General features: G+C 34.6%; 2 protein-coding genes across 2 annotated transcripts; both read left to right on the top strand.

Annotated features, from left to right (window-relative positions):
* The first annotated feature begins 1,173 nt into the window (after positions 1-1,173).
* On the top strand, positions 1,174-5,000 carry LOC116006579 (homeobox protein knotted-1-like 3). Its single transcript, XM_031247012.1, has 6 exons — positions 1,174-2,529; positions 2,817-2,937; positions 3,404-3,600; positions 3,713-3,844; positions 4,194-4,330; positions 4,473-5,000. The coding sequence occupies exons 1-6, from the start codon at positions 1,777-1,779 to the stop codon at positions 4,474-4,476; spliced, it is 1,344 nt and encodes a 447-aa protein (XP_031102872.1). The 5' UTR covers positions 1,174-1,776; the 3' UTR covers positions 4,477-5,000.
* Positions 5,001-10,447: 5,447 nt separating this feature from the next.
* LOC116007341 (neurochondrin) lies at positions 10,448-18,494 on the top strand. The gene is made up of 18 exons (XM_031248001.1): positions 10,448-10,519; positions 10,617-10,842; positions 10,937-11,099; positions 11,673-11,809; positions 11,943-12,046; positions 12,221-12,316; positions 12,804-12,897; positions 13,010-13,130; positions 13,250-13,449; positions 14,310-14,413; positions 14,483-14,538; positions 15,054-15,143; positions 15,265-15,364; positions 16,077-16,181; positions 16,264-16,336; positions 16,919-17,082; positions 17,643-17,700; positions 17,834-18,494. The coding sequence occupies exons 1-18, from the start codon at positions 10,517-10,519 to the stop codon at positions 17,887-17,889; spliced, it is 1,950 nt and encodes a 649-aa protein (XP_031103861.1). The 5' UTR covers positions 10,448-10,516; the 3' UTR covers positions 17,890-18,494.
* Positions 18,495-18,697: the final 203 nt, after the last annotated feature.

Consider the following 18,697-nt stretch of genomic DNA (forward strand, 5'->3'; position numbering starts at 1 on the left):
TAATGGTAAAATATAGAAGTAAATGATTTAAATTAATTAACTAAGAGTTTGAACAATAACTAACTAATACAATGAATTAAAATGACAAAATTAACAATAAGACAAGGAAATGTAAGAATACATAATAAAGGGGAGGGTACCTCATGTTCTCTTGCAATAGCTAAAAAACTTTTGTGGAGGTTACGTTACATTTCAGAGAAAATTCCATAACGTTTTAAACTAAACATAAGAATCTTATATTTCCAAGCAACTATAACATTTTTTATTTTATATAACTTGAACCAATCACCGCCTAAAGTTTAAAGTCGGTAATTACGGAGAGTTAGATTCAACCAACTAACAAACCGGTTCAATTGGTAAAACTGTTTGCCGGTCGGTTTTCCCTCATCTACAAACCACCCTACCTGGCGCATAATCTAAAACGTTCGAAACATAAAGCTTTTTAAAAAAATGATTATTTTTCTTATTTGTTTCATTCCCTAACACCCCTCCTTGATACTACTAAAGCTAAAAGGATATGGTAAATTAAAAAAAAAATATTTAAAATATTTTGATTAGTAGAAAACATTTATATATCATGCGGTAAAAAGAAAGACAAAAACTTGTATAAGACTATTTCACGGATCTTTATCCGTAAGACGGGTCGAGTCAAGATAAGAATGTAATACTTTGTATTAATCAGGAATAAAATACTTGTTAATTATAAGGGAAAGTGAGATACTTTTAAAGAAAAATGTAATACTTTTACATTTTTATTTAAAAATATTACATTTTTCTTCAAAAGTATTACATTTTTCATTATAAGTAACAAACATTTTATCAAGCCAAAGACCTTGTGGTCCAGTGGCATAATTGTGGTCATAGATTCAATCCCCAGTCTAATGTTCTAAACCGTAACAGAGTCAATAATATTCAAAAAAATAAACATTTTATCAAATAATATAATTTAAATTCTATTTTATTTTTTTCTCACAAAATTACAATTACTTCCTCTTTTAATTATCCCATTCCAACCAAACACAAATTAAACTACATAAAAAAAGACCCTGTAAACGAGCTCCACACGAGAGTAAACATAAGACTTTCTTTATTTCCTGGTACTGTGATTTCTGGCCCATATATATATTCACACACAAATAGAAATAGATATGATCAAATATATACGGAGCATATCTATACACTGAAGCTTCCTCCTCTCTCCTCTCTCCTCTCTCCTCTCTCTACACTCTCTCTCCCTTTTCTTCTTCTTCTTCTTCTTATTCAGTCATATATGCATTGTTTTACTGGTATTCCATTATCGTCTCTTTAGGCGCTTTCTTTCCCTGAGTTTAACCGGAATGAAGTGAGATCGAGTAGAACTGGGCTGGTGATGGCATTATTTCATCTCCGGTCACAAAGCTAGCGGGGTAGAACTGTATAGTATGTGATTAAAGCGGGCAGATCAAGATAGATCAGCGGATGGAAGTTGAATGTGCGTGGGCTTTACTTTAAAGGATTGCGATTGTTCTTGAAAAAACTAGAAATTAAATATCAGAATTCTTCTCTTCTCTCTCTGCGATGTGTGTATAGTATAGATGTTTCTGTACACACACGTAACAAGATACACGCATTCTTCTGCGTAGATAGATAGTCTATATTCTGTATACCGTTTTCTGGTTGTTGTTCGTTTGGTTGCTGTGACGAGAAGTGGATAGGTATCATTGTGAAGTAGTTAGTGGAGGTAATTATAGAGGGGAAAAAATAAAAAAAAATAAAAAGGAAAAGGAAAAGTTATTGATGGCGTATCAGAATCAGTTGTCACAAGAAATGGCGAGCTTACAGCATTTCTCAGAGCAGCAGCTGGGAGAAAATTCGTCGGTATTGCGGACTATACTTCCGCAACAGCTAGGAGGTCAGTCGTCGCCGACCGGAAAGCCGGCGGAGAGCCAGCAGCAGCAGGCGCCGCCACCGACGTGGCTCAACAGCGCAATTCTGCGGCAACAAAGTCAGTATGTCGGTGACGGCTCTGGAGGCAGCGGGGAAGGGAATTTCCTAAATTCTCACAGCAACTCCGAGTCCTCGGCGGCGGCGGCGGCGTCGCAGGCCTCGAATCAGTGGCTCTCGAGGTCAATTCTGCAGAGGAACGTCAGGGACGACGTGCCGGTATCGAGAGATTCGATGATCGCCGCGGCGATTATGCACGAATCGGCGGCCGATTTGAACGCCAACGACGACGACGACGTCAAAAATATCGGCAACAATGACAACCACGGTGGAGCTGCAGGCGGCGAGTTGGGCGAGAGTGAAGTCGTCGGCGGCGGCACAGGAATCGTGAACTGGCAAAATGCCAGGTACAAAGCCGAAATTTTAGCGCATCCGTTGTATGAGCAGTTATTATCAGCACACGTGGCGTGCTTGCGAATCGCAACTCCAGTGGATCAACTCCCGAGGATTGACGCCCAGCTTGCACAATCTCAGCAAGTCATTGCAAAGTACTCAGCTCTCGGACATGGAAATCTCGGAGACGACAGAGAGCTCGATCAATTCTTGGTAAATACTACTCCATAATTCTTATTAATTTTTTTTTTTTATAAAAAAACAAACAAAGATATTTCGTGTTTACCAGATTTCTTCTGTCAAATTAAGAATTAAATTTAAACAGATGAACCTTCTAACAGTGCACATAATCTAACAGCTCTTCCTCCTAAATGCCAACTTCCGATGAAATTGAAGTGAATCTTGCAATCGAAATGCTTTTAATTGGTTGAATTGGAAATTTGGAATTCTAATGTCTTTCCCTATATAACTTCCTTCTCTTTCGTTCTGATCTATTCCAGACCCACTATGTCTTGCTGCTTTGTTCTTTCAAAGAGCAACTGCAACAGCACGTGCGCGTTCACGCCATGGAAGCAGTTATGGCATGCTGGGAAATCGAGCAGTCTTTACAAAGCTTAACAGGTAATATTATGCTTCCTTGTTCATCTTCTTTGTGAAATTATAGTATTGCTATTTTCTTGGTTCTTTTCACTCTGTTTATGAACATTAGGAGCATTTTGTTTGAAGGATTTCAAATTCATAGTCCAATACCTGCTGGCACTTGGTTGGATGAGAATATGAGACATCATGATTTAATCCAACTTAAATATTACTGTATATATTACATGAATGAAATTCTTAGAGCCAGGTAGCTTAAAGGTCATCCGAGTTTCTTTCTTTTATGGTTTTGCATATAACAAGTGAATTTGTACAAGAAGCAGCTTCATTTTTTTTTTCTCTTTTTTACATCAAGATTTTAGTCTTATGTACCGTGAAGAATGCCGTAAGTAATTGCTTAACATGTGGGTGACTCTCAGACTCTGTATGTACCATTTATGAAGTACTGAAGTTGATGTTTAGTTTTGAATGCTGCTTGTCCAATATTCAGGAGTGTCTCCAGGAGAAGGAACAGGTGCAACTATGTCAGATGATGAAGATGACCAGGTGGATAGTGATGCCAACCTGTTTGATGGAGGAGGTTTAGATGGTACAGATAGCCTGGGATTTGGTCCTCTCATTCCAACGGAGAACGAAAGGTCATTGATGGAGCGCGTAAGGCAGGAGCTGAAACATGAACTAAAACAGGTACTATACATCATTGTAAAATTAAATTAAACTTCTTTTGATTCTCTTTTTCTATTTTCTTCCTTCATATAAGAAAATTCATGATTTATTTGCAATGTCAAAATCCCTGTAGGGTTACAAGGAGAAGATTGTAGACATTAGGGAAGAAATTCTCCGCAAGCGAAGGGCTGGAAAACTTCCTGGTGATACCACATCTGTCTTGAAAGCTTGGTGGCAATCACATGCCAAGTGGCCATACCCAACTGTAAGTTAATTTGCATTATTGTCAATCTTCGTTGTGCTGCAACAATCTTCTTTACTGGAATAAGGGTTGATTCTTTTGGTTTTACTGCAATAAGCTTGCATTATCAAACCAAAGTTGATGAATTTGACATTTTTCTTGCTACTTACCACTAGTCCCTCAGCTTTTAGCTAATATTATGAGAAGCTAAGCTGCTACAGATTCTGTTTGTTAGTTTGACTCATTGCTTTAGCTCGATCTCGGGATAAAGTGATAAACTAGAAAGTGTGTTAGTTCCAGCTCAGAATAAAGCCAAAACATCACACTTCAAATGCTGTACTATTAACTGTGTTGAATTTTATTGTGGTGTCAGGAGGAAGACAAGGCTAGGCTAGTGCAGGAAACAGGGCTGCAACTAAAGCAGATAAATAACTGGTTCATCAATCAGAGAAAGAGAAACTGGCACAGCAACCCTTCCTCTTCTACATCTTTGAAGAGCAAACGCAAAAGGTACGGAGTACTTTTCATTTTGAATGATGCGTTCTATGACTCCATTTCAGCTAAAAGTCTAAACTGATAGTAAGACTACACGTTTATATTTTATTTATATAGTATATGCTCTCAACACATCTGACCAGAAATAACAATGCAGGTGAAGAAAACTAAAGAAGTCAACCAGTCAGGTGATTGCTGCAGCTTGTGGGTAATCCAGATTTACTTTGATGACTAGCATAGCATGGAGTTGAAGCCACAAGATAAGAAACACTACTGATAGATGTACGTAGATATATATGCTCAGGTGACATTTTGCAGAGATGGAATGGAAGCATGCTTTTTGCAAGTTCTAATAGCTACAAGTTAATAGATACATCATATATATATAGTACCAAAACTGGGTTTGGGATGGGTGTTTCCGAAATCTCATTTTTGTTGTCCTATTTTCAACATTTGTTAGTTGTAGGGATAGTAGGGTATGGGGGTGGGGGTGTACAGTTCAATAATCCATTGTATGACTTTGGATACAATTATCAATTCAGAAGTATGAATCTAGTTTTGTAAGTGCACTATGAGAATATTTTAACTTATAGATAATTTTTGTTGTAGTTTCTTCGGTGGTCACGCAAACTACAGTGTTGTGTGAAATTGTGAATTATACACGCAGCATGTATTTATGTACAAATACCATATTTCAAGTTTGATTCTTATTGGCATTTTTATGATTCGAACCGATCATTTATGGATAATCTAAATTAGTTTACCTCATTGTGGTAAAGGCCATGTTTGATATAACTAACTTAAAAAACTAGCTTAAAACTAAAAATTTAAAAGCTAGTAGCTATTAGCTTATTTTGAACCGTCATTTAGTGTAATGTCTCAAAATGAACTATTATTTTAAACTCATATTTTATCAAACAAAGTTTATAGTTTGTTTGTAAATAAAAATAAGTTATATGTTTTACCAAACAGAGTCTTTATCAGTTAGAGTCACGAGAATAGATAAGGAATCATGTATATTAATTAGTACTCCGTATCACTTTTTTTTTTTTTTTTGATGGTATGAGCTTAGATATCACTATATACAGGACTTTTCATACTCTATTAACTTGTTTTGTTTTTTTTTTTATATGAAATAATGATACTTTTTATTTTTCAAAAATTAATAACCCGTATAATATAATACAAATAAGCTCAAATTTAGAAAAACAAATTCACTTTTGGTCCATTGACTATTGTATATGTATCAAATTTGATCATTAACTATTAATATTTTCAAATTAGGTGCATGATTATGTAATTTGTATTACGTTTGGCCTTTGACTATTAACATTTTTAAATTGGATGCATGATTTTGTAATTTGTATCACATTTAGTCCTACTGTCCATATTTTCAACCAATTATTGCCAAAATTTAAACGAGAGAAATATTATTTTTAGCAATAGTTAGCCAAAAATAATATTTTAATTATAACATTTTTTTTCGTTGAAATTCCGACAATAGTTGCCTAGAAAATTGGACAACATAACCAAATGTATGTGATACAAATTACATAGTTATTATGCACCTAATTTAAAAATATTAATAGTCAATGACCAAAAATTTGATACATTATACAATAGTCAAGAGACCAAAAATGATTTTTTTTTTCTCAAATTTATGACAAAGTTCACTATAAACACCAAAAATAAAGTCCAAAATGTCCCAAAAATCTAAACCCTAGTTGCTAAAACTTGAACCTATCATCCTGCATCACCATCTCCATCTCCATCTCCCACTTTCTATTGCTAAAAATGTCATTGGAAAATCACTACCAAACCTCCAACATCTATCACCCCCATTAGCATTGCCCAACCCTATCACCTCACCCACCATCCTTTGGCATTTAACACTTCCAACACACAAATTCATCATCAACTATGTTGCCATTACCCCCCCCCCCCCCACACCCCAAAAAAAATAAAAAATCTCCCACTACTAAAACTTAAAAACGCATTCGTATCTAACACCACCACAACAAACCATCTTAAACCTCATTTAATTAATATCGTAAAAATCCAAACTCACTCATCTATCACGAAAACTAACACTATTACTCACCTTTGATCTTTTTAGTCCTCTCCCCACCCCCAACTAGTGATAGACCCACTATAGCTAAGCCATTTTTTTTGAAGTAATACTATATGTTCTTTTTTTTTCTTTTTTTTTTAAACTCCTTATTGACATGGCATGTTATGTTTAATTTAGTAAAAAAAAAAAAACAAAAAAACAAAAGGTTCGCGATTTTTAAATATGTAGTTGGTGTTTAATCTTGAAAATATACTTCTCATTATTTAAAATTTTATTTAGTATAGCTTTGGGGCTAGAGGGCTAGACTGCTAGAGTGATAAACATGTGGAGCAAAAATTGTAAGAGGTTGCTCCCCAGAGCTTAGTGGTACGAAGCCTTCAGCTTCTACCAATTGACCATCCTTGAAATAATCACGAGCCTTCATCGACTTTTCTTTCATTACTTGATTAGAGCTAGCCAATGGTTAACCACGAAGTCGTCTTTCTAGGCCAATCTCACAACGTTCTTTAGCTTGAAAGATGGTTTTGGTTGAGTGCTAAACTTGAAAGAATCAAACTAATTCTTCTTTCAGTTGCAGCTTTCTCACTCACACTCCTGTCTCTTTGAACATTTTCTCCCCCAATGTTTTCAACAACTTGCACATCATCCTTTTCTTTTTCAACAATTGGCTTTGTAATTCTCTCCAAGACTTTACCCTGGCCATATCCACCATAATTTCTTTCATTTGCAAACATCTTTTGAACCACCTTTGTAATCTAAGTAGATATGGCATGGTATCTCCTCACAATTTACTGCCATTTAAATTGCAACATGTCAAGGTATGAAATCTAAAAGAGAAAAAAAGTTAGCAAGAAAGTAAAAAATACATTAAAAGGATACACAACATAAACAATGAGTTCATATTGGATTTGTGGTATTACCACAAGGAAAACAAGTGAACCAGTAAAAAAGAATTTAGTTTTTTCTCCCACTTCTCTACTGACTCGATAAGAGATGTGAAAATGTATCCACACTAATTCAAGTTCTTAATGTGACCAACGTTTAATAGAGAGTATATGACCTTGAAGTTAGTAAATCTATTTTGTGGCCTTTGAATAAGCTTGAAACAACAAAACTCACAAAAATCCTCTTGAACATGTCACCATGTTCTTTTATTTCAATTATTCCCTGAGAGATTGTTTTCACAATTAGAGAGCAAGATGTCACCCCCAGCGTGTCTTCGATTCTAGCAACAAATTGTCATAACATTTCCTCCTCCTCCAACTTTAACACACACCTATAAATATAAAAACTTTGCACCAAGTATGTCCTTAGCTTATTATCCCAACATGATACATCAAACTTCAATAGTGACCCAAATCCAATCTCTCTAACAACTTATTTTTGGTCTTCTATGAACTTTTCAACCAATCGTTGTTGTTTAAGTGGTGACATTCTTGTTTTAAGTAGAGATCTTGAAGTTTGATGCTCAACTTTCTCTTCATTTGTCTCCCCCTGTATAGTTTGAGCATCATCTTCCTCATGCTATATCTCCTTAGTTTGGACCCTTTCATCATCATTATTATTCTTTCTCTCTCCTTTTTGTTGTTCCCTCGTGTACTCTATTCTTTTTTTTTTTTTTTTTTTGAGAAAATGTACTCTATTCTTCTTGATCTTTTCATTTTTACATATGTTTTCTTGACTTTTTTTAAGAGTAATCAATGTCATCATTGCTATACATTTTTTCTACCACTAACATGTTAGTAACATAACACATTCACAAATTTTTTTAATTGAATATTAGATTTCTAAGTAGAGGGTATTGTGGGTGTGTTGAAGAAATCCAGTCATGCCCTAAAAAGATATAAAACATTCAATAAAGAGAAAAAGGTCATATAGGCCCCTGAACTTTATTCAAAGGTGCAATTAAGCTCGCAAACTTTAAAAAATTGCAATTAAACACTTGAACTTGTCATTTTGAGGCGTCTAAACCCAATAGCCGGTTATTCACCTGGAATAACCGGTCATTTAAAATTCAGGCGATATTCCAATGAAAAAAATTTTCCAGCGACGCTAAAAGTTAAAAAAAAAAAAAAAATAACCGGGCCTTCTCAACCGGAGAAGACTAGCCGATCGTCTTCTCCCGGAGGGTCTTCCTCTCCACTGGAGAAGGCAACTGGCGACCAGATCTGGTCGCCTTCTCTAGTGGAGAGACGATCGGAAATTGTATTTTCGGTGTTTTTTTTAAAGAGGTGGTGAACAGTAAATAGCGGCGGTCAACGTCAATAATTTACCGGTAACTTGTTGGTTACTTGTAAATTACACTTATTTGACTCATTTTGACAAGTTCAAGTGTTTAATTGCATTTTTTTTAAAGTTTGAGAGCCTAAATGCACTTTTGAGTAAAGTTCAAGGGTCTATTTGACCATTTTCCCTTCAATAAATAATGAATTGTATGCACAACATAAATGAGATAGAAATACACATGGTTAAGTAATGAACCGTAAACACATCGTCAAATAATGTACGGAGTACATTATATTATGCATAAAGCATAATGTACATTACTCATTGACATAATAATGTACATTCAGTCAGTTTGTATATAATCAATTAGTGAACTTTATGCACACAAATAATGTATCTTATGTACACAAATAGTAAATTAAACCCTCATGATGTTTTCATACTGTATAATACTATAATACATATTCAAATAATTTACATTATGAATAAAAATAATATACCTTATTCCTAGAAATCATGTACATTCAATTAGTTTATATATCATTAAATAGTGAACATTAATTATACACATAAATAATATACCTTATGCACACAAATAACGAACCCTCATAATGTTTTCATACTGTATTGTGCATATTCAAATATACGTGTGCATAAAAATAATATACCTTATTCATAGAAATAATGTATATTATACACACCCATAATAAATACTTGACGTACGCTATCTGTCTTGCTTAGGTTCAATTTCAAATAACTAGAAGTTCCTTTTTTAGGTTCATTTCTACTCCATTTCTATTTGAATAGTTTCTAGCAACGAGTCTAAACCCTATGTTTATACTTTATGCATGTTGTTTGAATACATAATTGCAATGCATGTGTGTAGAATGGCAACATTATTACTTTACGAAGCTTTGAGATTGCGATGTGGGTAGAATGGCGACATTATTACACGGCACCCATTACACAATTTTTATGATGTTAATGACATCGTCTCTTTTTAATTAATAAAAAGACGACGTTAATGACCTGTTTGGTTGAATGTAGTTTGGAAGAAATTGTAATTCATTGAGTTCAGTGAATTCTCAAACTACATCGTTTGGTTGGAGGGAATTGCAATTCCGCGAAATTACAATTCCCTCCAAATGATGAATTGCAGTTCGGTGGAGAGAAGGGGCAATTTGTTGGTATAAAGACAATTTTACTCCTCCTTCCATATGCTTTGTCTTTAAAAAAAATTGATAGAATTATTATTATTATTATTATTATTATTTTTAAAAGAATTATTATTACTATTACTATTATTATTTGAAAAAATTATTATTATTATACTTATTATTATTATTATTATTATTTGAAAGAATTATTATTATTATTATTATTATTATTTTTTGAATGAATTATTATTATTATTATTATTATTATTATTATTTGAAAGAATTATTATTATTATACTTATTATTATTATTATTATTATTATTATTTGAATGAATTATTATTATTATTATTATTATTATTACTACTACTACTACAACATAAGGACATTTTAGCCATTTTGTCGGTTCTTACCTTTCAATTCCCTGCACTCCTATTCCTGCATACCAAACATTATAATTTCAATTCCTACTTTATTCATTGAATTACAATTCCACCGAATTACAATTTTTTTTCTCTTTAATTCCCTCCTCCCAACCAAGCGCCCCGTAAATTATTTAGCAGTTCTTGGGCCAAACTTATATTTGGTCTTGGGCCTAAGAGAGTTATTTTGTTTTTTTGAAAGGAAAGGAAGCCCAAGAGAGTTAATCTAGGACTTATATTTAGACGTTCAACAACTATTCCCTCCGCGGTTCTGGAACTCCCTTTCCTGTTTGCCAGTTCTGCTTCTTCTCCGATCAGTATCTCCAATGGTAACTCTTCTTTCCTCTCTCGCTTACATATATGCATATACAGTAGTATTCTCTGTATCTTTACAACTAAATTTGCGTTTGTTTTCCTGGATAGCAGGAAAACCAAGCTTCGAGCAGTGGAACTTCATCTTCATCTCAGTCTCAGCCACCTCTGCAACCGTCGCTTAACGATTGCCTGAAGCTCCTGAGAGGTGAGAGAGACGAGCAGCGGTTAGCCGGCCTACTTCTGGTAACGAAGTTCTGCAGTAAGGATGACCACGATGCCATTCGGAAGGTATACGACGCCGTTGGGCCTCAATTCCTCCACCGCCTCTTGCGGACTGGTAAGTTTCAAGTTTATACAATAATTTGTTTTTCGTAGCTGAAATGTAGTCAATGATTTCCACTCTATCAAACACTTAATTTTGTTGTTGATAGGAATGGGGAAAGGAGAAGCAGACGGTGGTCGAAAGGAGAATCGTGATGCTTACTTGCAGTTATCTATCACCGTGTTATCAGCATTTTGTAGGGTTCCAGAGATTGCAGCCTCGGAGGATGTGGTTACGAAGATACCTCTTATTCTGGAGGTTATGTCCCAAGAGTATGGTTTCCGACTAAATAACATACCTGATGCTATTTGTGTGTACTTGAGTTCAAATTCTACTATTGATGTGAATGAGGAGAAGCAGTTTAGCAATGATGATTAGGTGATACGGATTAATGAAATTTGGGGGACTGCTGTTTTTGCTGTCCAAAGGTCATAACTTTCATGATTGCTAGTAGCAATGCTTAAAGAGTGAAAATTGGAAATGGTAGAAATGAGATGGAAAAGTTTTTGTCATCCAAAGGTGATAATGTTCATTGATGGCAGCTAATGAAACCTAATGAGTGAGAAGAAAAGATGGTAGAAATAAGAAGGAAAATGCCATTTTCTTGTATAGAGATGTTAATACTTAATAGACAATGCTAGGTTATTTATCAAGGAAAGTTATTGTAAGCATATTTCTCTCTGGAGAATATTTAATTCACTCTGGGTATGGATGGCTTTTTATTGATTCATAGCTTTTAGATACCTTTTAATTGATTTTGTTTTTTGCTATTTCTGCTTAATTGGATTTTTTTTAATAGTAATGCAAAATGTGGTGTTTGTTTGTTTGTTCTTGGCTTCTTGCAGGTCAGTGCCACCTCTCCTAGAAGAGTGCTATGAAATTTTACTTTTAGTATCGAGAGCTCATGAAGGATCAGTCATGACCTTATATACATCTGGTATCCTGGAGGTTCTAACTTTGCAAATGCCTTCTTTCCCAGATGGTATTTATCTTGACCTGCTATCGGAATCTTAACTTCCTAATGGAAACAGTGTTCGTCTTGGTACTACATAGTCTGTAGTGATTAAGCTTTTAGAATATTTGATATTCTAATTGAGGTGATTACATTTCTGTAGGTTCACATTTGATGGAGCTTGCCATGTTACTCATTCAGTTGATTGTTAGCAAGGTTCCTGAAGAAAGAGTTTACTCCGAACATGCAACAGAACTGTCATTGCTGGTGAGTCCAAAAGTGAAGTGCCACTTGATATTTGTATCATCGGCCATTTTCTACCATATTTGGTGCTTGCTTTTTTATTTTATTTTTTTCCCTTTTTTCATTTTTCCTTGAGTTACATATGTATTCATATGTCTGTGTTTGTTATTTATTATTTATCATTGCTGCTCAGTGCAGGTGGTTGTAATAGCAAAGCAATTTGCTATACTGCAAAATGCCCTGAAATTTGAAGCACTCTACCTCCTATCATCAATCATGTCAAATAAGTATTCTGTATGTGAATTTCTTTCATATTTGCCTCTCAAAAGTATTTTTGTCTACATTAGTACAATTCCCTGTGTTTGTGGAAAATCAAGGTCCTTTCATGCCCCTATTTTTATTGTGTATGTTAATTAGTTTTTCTTGTATAGTCTATGCTTTCTCTAAATGGTTTGTTATTTTTAGCAATTGATTTTTTTGTTTATTGAGGACTTAATTTCACCTTGCAACATATTTGTTGAAACAGTTATATATGAGCTCATCGGTACTTTTGTCTACATTACTTAGTTCTACTTATACAATTTCTCTAGAATAATAAGTTGTTCACTCCAGAACCAGAACTCAACCACTTGGTGGCTATGAATTTATTATCTGCATGAACATATTAAATTGTAATCCAGTAATTACTCTTCTACTGTTAACTTTGACCTAAGTTCCATTTGGGGTGGCCTTGGAAGTTATCTGGAATCTTATCCTGCCACTGTAATTATGCTACTTTCAGGCACCAGTGCATGATGCTCTTTCCTTAATATCTAATGATGCCTGGTCAACTAACTTGCGAATTGGCATTGTGGATATTTTGCAAAACCGAGTTGGTATGTTCTCTCAATGTCTGTGTATGCGTACTGAAAGATTTTAAATACCTTCAAGATGGCCCATGAAATTGGTTGTGCTCTTAATTTGACCTTTGTTTTTTTGGACATGTAGCACCTACATCAAAGTTTCAGGCACTTGTCTTGGCTGAGTGTGTCATGTCTATTGTCGGTGAAGGGTGGCTTATTGGGGAGATGAACTTACCTAATGCTAAATATTCTCTTCCCGCAGATAGGTAACTCTGAAATTCCTGGTGTAGAACTTGTACTTTGTTTTCTTTTTTCAAATTTCTTCCTGCAAATTATTCCCCATTGTCAGAAAGACTGATTTGCATTTACCTTTTCTGCTTTTCAGATGTGTAATGCTTGTTTTGGAGTCAGCTAGGGTTGAAGTTGATGTTATCCTAAATGAGCTTGGATATTTGAAGTATGAAGCCCCCAAGGATTCTTTGTCAACAGCTGAGAACGTTCTAGTAAAACAAAGGAATCTTGGTGTTACTTTCTCTTTGTTGGAAAAAGTAATCAAATTTGTATCATCTTTTGCTGAAGCTGAAGGTACTAAATTTCGCTTGCCAATCCATCTTAGGCTTCATTAACATGAAAGTAAAGATCAAAACGTTGCTTTATAATTTTATTTAAACTTTGTAGACAGTTTCTCATCACAAAGGCCATCCAACTGTCTTGCAGTTTTTGGGAATAGCTTATAGAATTCCCTTTCAAGAAGTCACTAATATAGGGACTTGAATATTGGAGAATCATAAAATGAAAACTGAAAGTTTCTTGCCTGAGCAATGACAGACCTCTCTGGTCTTAACTTTCACTGTATTTGAAGGTTTTAGTACATGGTTCTCTTCTTCCTTTTACATTTAGTCATATGATCGCTGGAGATCCAATATTGCTCCCCACATCCATCTAATTTCACCTGCTCTCTCCCCTTGGATGTGCATGTGATTCATCCCATGTAAATATAAATTCTTTATTTTAGAGTAATTCAATACATCTGGGTTTTATTATCTGAACAAAAAGTATCTCATTTAGCTTACTATACATATTTTTTTGCCTCTGACTTTTTGGTTCACCATCTTGCTATGTCAAAGTATTTGTGAGTGCTTGTTTAACCCATATCCATCTACTACTCTAAAAAGCATAAATTGGGTCAAATACTAAAAATGAGAAAAAAAAAAAGCTTTTCAGGCTTGATAAGAATCAATAGTATCTTTTTAAGAAGCCCAAAATTCAGGCTTTTCAAACAACTACTTTTTTAAGAAGCTCAAGTTGGAACAAACAAGATGCTGCTAGTTGTTTGCTAATTCCTTGTGCTTTTGCGTATTATCATGCTTCCTTTTTTTCTTCTTTTTCATGATAGCAAAGAGCCAAATGTCATTGATTTATTTTTTATTCTGCACTGTCAACAGAGCCACATATGAATTCCATCATTAGTGAGAGTACTTTCTCAAAGATTATTTTGGGTCTCAACAAGACAACTGATGTTGTTCTAGACTACCTGAAAGATGCCAAGGTAATAGCTTCTATCAGTATATCTGATTAGTTGTCATTGCCATTGTTCACTTACAACCATGGTCTGTAGGTGCATGAGCTGAGGAAAGGAGATGATCTTTTAGCCTCGGTGCGAATTATTGGGAGGTAGTAGCTATGCCCTTTATTGTGTCCTTATTAAACCATTGAACTAAAAGTGAGGATAGATAAAAATAGTCCTTTTGCACAGATGAAAAACGAGAACTGAAAAAAATAATTGAGTGTAATGCATGTGGTCCCAATCTTCTAGTTTCTCTCTATTTTAGACTTGTTAATTGTATTCCAATATGTAAATATTTTGTCATTTCGTATTCCCCTTAGTACTTTTAAAAGCTGCATGGAGCCAAGTATGCTGTCACATGACTTTCGTTTTTGATAGAGTAATATTTAGTTTCATTGTGAGTTACCTTAGACACTTCTGATACATTTCTATGACTTTTGTCCTTAAATAACCACTGCTATGTTAGTTTGTTTCTAATACAATGATTATTTAGTAATTTGTTTAGTTAATTATTTTTAAAACCAATTTTGCAGAATAAAGAAAATGTTAAAATTTAAGCAGCAGTTAGTGAAACTAATGCCTTTGAAAAGTCTGGGGAGTTGATCCAGTTATTTATTTTCAGTTATCTTGCAGAAGCACCTGATGCATGCAGAGAAAAAGTCATTGAGCTTTTAGATTTCATGCTCTCAGTTGAAGGGGAAATGGAGCATAGGTTTGAAAATTTTGATGTTTTTTCCTGAGTTTTTTCCTACTCTAGATCTCTTTTTACCCACATTTTTTATGCGATTGGATATATACTATCTGATAGGGAAAATATTACTTGATTATTGCAGCCCATTCTACTCCATCTGTTTCTTGCTTCCAATGCTTTGTCAATTAACTGTGAAGGCTTCTGGATGTAAAGTTTTAACTTCTTCTGGAGCGTTTAGATCTGTAAGTCTGCAAATCCCTAAAACTGAAGAGGTGGAGTGTGTCCACACACAAATACATTCTTGTTTAGGTCTAGAGTATCTATTATAAAGCTTCACATCACCGAGACACCGACAAGGAAGCAAGAAAAAAGAGACTGATAAATAGCAATTGAAAGAAGAATATTGGGTTTGCTTGAGACCCAAAACTCCCTTGGTTCCTCAGTTTAGGGTTAAAATTTTGCTTGTTTATTATTCCAAATAGTACTCCCTTTTATAGGGCTAATTACAAGGATTCCAAAACTAATAATAATTGCCAAACTTTCCTAATCACTACTAATAGAAACTAAAAGGCATGATACAGTCGATACTTCCTTGTTTACTTCTGTTACAGCAAGGTAACTAGCTAATTTAATTTGTCAACTTCAATATCAACTTCTGAGCCTTGTGTTCTGCTTCTTCGGTGATATCCACATCCCCAAAATGCATCAGTTTCTCTTCATATTTCTTACTGAGATTCAATACAGTTGTTCGGACTTACTATTGCTTTATTCATCTTTAGCTGCTGTTTTTTTCATAACCCAATGAGCTGACTTTATTAATGAGTTTCTGTTTTACTCCTATTATTGGTTGTAACATGAATGTTGAAACACACAGAGTAACCCTTTTTTTTTTAATGGATGTACCTTTTTCATTTCCCTCTTGAAAAGATAATGACAATTTCTGTTTATCTGCAGATTGTTGGATGCCTCATAAATTTGATTAACAAAAAAGGTTACGAGAATGAGGATGACGGTTCCATACTGTTGGCATGTGATACCATTTTAAATGTTCTTCTAAAGGTTGTTCTTCTGTAGTTGTGCTTAATAAATCAATAATGCTAGAATGATGTAACTCAAATATTTTCTTCTCTTTTTATGCTAGAGGGAGCAAATTCAATTTCCTTTAGATGACCCCATCTTTGTCAAACTGTTGGAAGCATTGTCATATTCAACAGGTAATATCTTGAGTCATCTTACTACAAACTTATCAAATAGAATATGGGTAATAAACTTGATCTCTAATCGCTTTCTTTTTAAAGTTAAATGTGCCTCTGCTTTCTTGTTTGCACTGTCTACCTGTTTTAGACTCCGGACTTTCTTCCTTTATTCTTTATTATAAAAATAGGTAAATGAAGTGCTTGCCAAGATAGCGAGATTGATTTGGAAGACATATAAATTAAGCAAGACATTGCTTAATTACTCAGTCCAATCCCTTCTACCCATCTTGTCAATTGGCATCCATAAATATGAAACCAAGGAGTGGAGGGAAATCACATTGACATGAAGAAATAGTTGTTTACTACCCATGTAAAACTTGTATTAACAAGATTAGCTAGTCACACCTATTCCAAGTAAAAGATCACCCATTGGAACTGTCAGTTTTGCTACTAACTTGCCCCATCATCTTTGCCCGTTGCTTGGTGTTGAGCTGTCCATATGGGTGACACATTCTGTAGTATTCACAGGTTTACACTGAAATGCAGCTGTGCCATTTCAATTTGAATTTTATCTTATACTTTTTCGAATTTGTAATCCAGAGGATTCAGATGACCAACAGAGAATTATGATGGCATCAAGCATCTGCTCGCTTATACTTGGTGCAACATCTGAGGCAGCTCTTCTTAATCATCCAGATTTTGACATTGGCAAGCTAAGTAGTCTGTCAAAGCTCATCAAAAGAAGTTTGACTTTGTGTGGTCAGGTAGAGTCCATGAATACATTAACACTTTACCATGTTTATGATGTTATTGACTGTGTTTTATGTCTTATTGTGGCTTTGTAACTCTGCAAGGAGTAGTAAATACTTCCAGTCTTTATCTCATTCCCCCTCCAAAACAAGGGAAAAACACCCTTAAAAGTGTGGAGTACAAAAAAGTGATTTATGAGTAAAAAATTGGTTGCTCTTCACAAGTCGGCAAGGTTAAATTGTAGTCTCTCTGAAGTTGGGCATGAATTATTAGTTCATTTATATTTTTGAATGCCATTGAGGCGGCAACAATGAAGTGGATGTAGTAATGTGTGTTAGGTTAAATAGCAGAAAGAGAAGAGTCTGAAAGACCCAGCTTAGTGTGTCTTTGCCAAAGCTTTTGAATCCAAATATGGTCATTTGTTCTTTATGCAGTTTCTATTGTGATTGTATTAGAGTTTGGCTTTCTGAAGCCCCTCCAATTAAAGCCTCCTTATTTTACTAGTTTCCAGTGTTGTATTATTATTATTTTTCAAATGACAAGTTTAGTTAATGAATCTGCGGAATGAATTCAGGGTCTGACATCTAGCTACTCTATAACAGCAATGGATCTTGATCAGATCATTAGCTCAGGCATGCTTCCTTCTATTTCCCCTTCATTAATAACGATATGATTTTCCTGTGCGGTCCTACATCTCTCATTCTAATGTTGGGAAAGTTAGGAAAGCAGTTGCTGATCTGATTGATTTCTTTATGCTTGCTGCAGGATATTCGCAATGGGTTGACCGGTTTCCCCATATTAGAGAAGCCGTGGAGAGATGATCGATTATTTTCCCTTGGTTCAGTGAGTACGATTGGTTCCTTTTGTGTGGTATCTTTAAGCTGAAGGAAATTTTGTATGCTTGCAAATATCATCTTGAAAGTAGTAATACAAGCAAAGGCTGCATTTCATGTTATAGTGTGTTCATGTCACTACAAATATGTAGACAGGTTTCAGAGATAGATGTTGGCGTCTTTATCAGATTAGAGCAAAATACAAATTTCAGGTCCATCGAATGCACTGGTGAAGAAACTAAGAAGCTGATTGGCCAAGCGCGCTAAAAGTCATTATATTAACCATCTTAGTCTTTATATCTGAATCTGAAATAGATTTGTTATGATATATATTGGTTGAGTGAAGTAGGGGTAGAAAGAGCTTGTCTTTTGGAGATTGTTTTATGATGAGGCTAGATGTTTAGTGAAAATGGAGAGTTTAGATTTATATATAAAATAATGATAAGAGAAGCTTTTTGGCAGCTAGAATTAGTTGAGAAATGTTTGTCCATGATTGAGTTGAAGTTTGTGTCGTTACTCCTTATCTGTTCAGTGATTTAACAAAGAGACAATTTGCTTAATTCTTAATTTACCCACATGGAAGTGTATTTTTATTTCTGAGAGTTGACCATTTTGTCATTATGTTCAGATATATGACAAATTCTATTGTGGGTAGAGATTATTATAGTCGGAATCGAATGAAAAATCGTAACTAAAATCGTACAAGTAAATCGGAACTCATAAAGATATCCACAATAGTTGATTTTAAGTGATTTTTGCTTGCTTAAAAATTTAAGATGGGTTTTCAACAATTTGG

The sequence above is a fragment of the Ipomoea triloba genome, chromosome 15 (assembly GCF_003576645.1).
Source record: "Ipomoea triloba cultivar NCNSP0323 chromosome 15, ASM357664v1".
Classification (NCBI taxonomy): domain Eukaryota; kingdom Viridiplantae; phylum Streptophyta; class Magnoliopsida; order Solanales; family Convolvulaceae; genus Ipomoea; species Ipomoea triloba.

Bases quoted from the DNA above. Each gene is read 5' to 3' on its own strand.
- LOC116006579 (XM_031247012.1), top strand. From the start codon at position 1,777: ATGGCGTATCAGAATCAGTTGTCACAAGAAATGGCGAGCTTACAGCAT. The intron at 2,530-2,816 runs GTAAATACTACT...GATCTATTCCAG, and splicing joins GAGAGCTCGATCAATTCTTG to ACCCACTATGTCTTGCTGCT. The intron at 3,845-4,193 runs GTAAGTTAATTT...TTGTGGTGTCAG, and splicing joins CCAAGTGGCCATACCCAACT to GAGGAAGACAAGGCTAGGCT.
- LOC116007341 (XM_031248001.1), top strand. The intron at 13,131-13,249 runs GTAACTCTGAAA...TCTGCTTTTCAG, and splicing joins TATTCTCTTCCCGCAGATAG to ATGTGTAATGCTTGTTTTGG. The intron at 17,701-17,833 runs GCATGCTTCCTT...TGCTTGCTGCAG, and splicing joins TGATCAGATCATTAGCTCAG to GATATTCGCAATGGGTTGAC.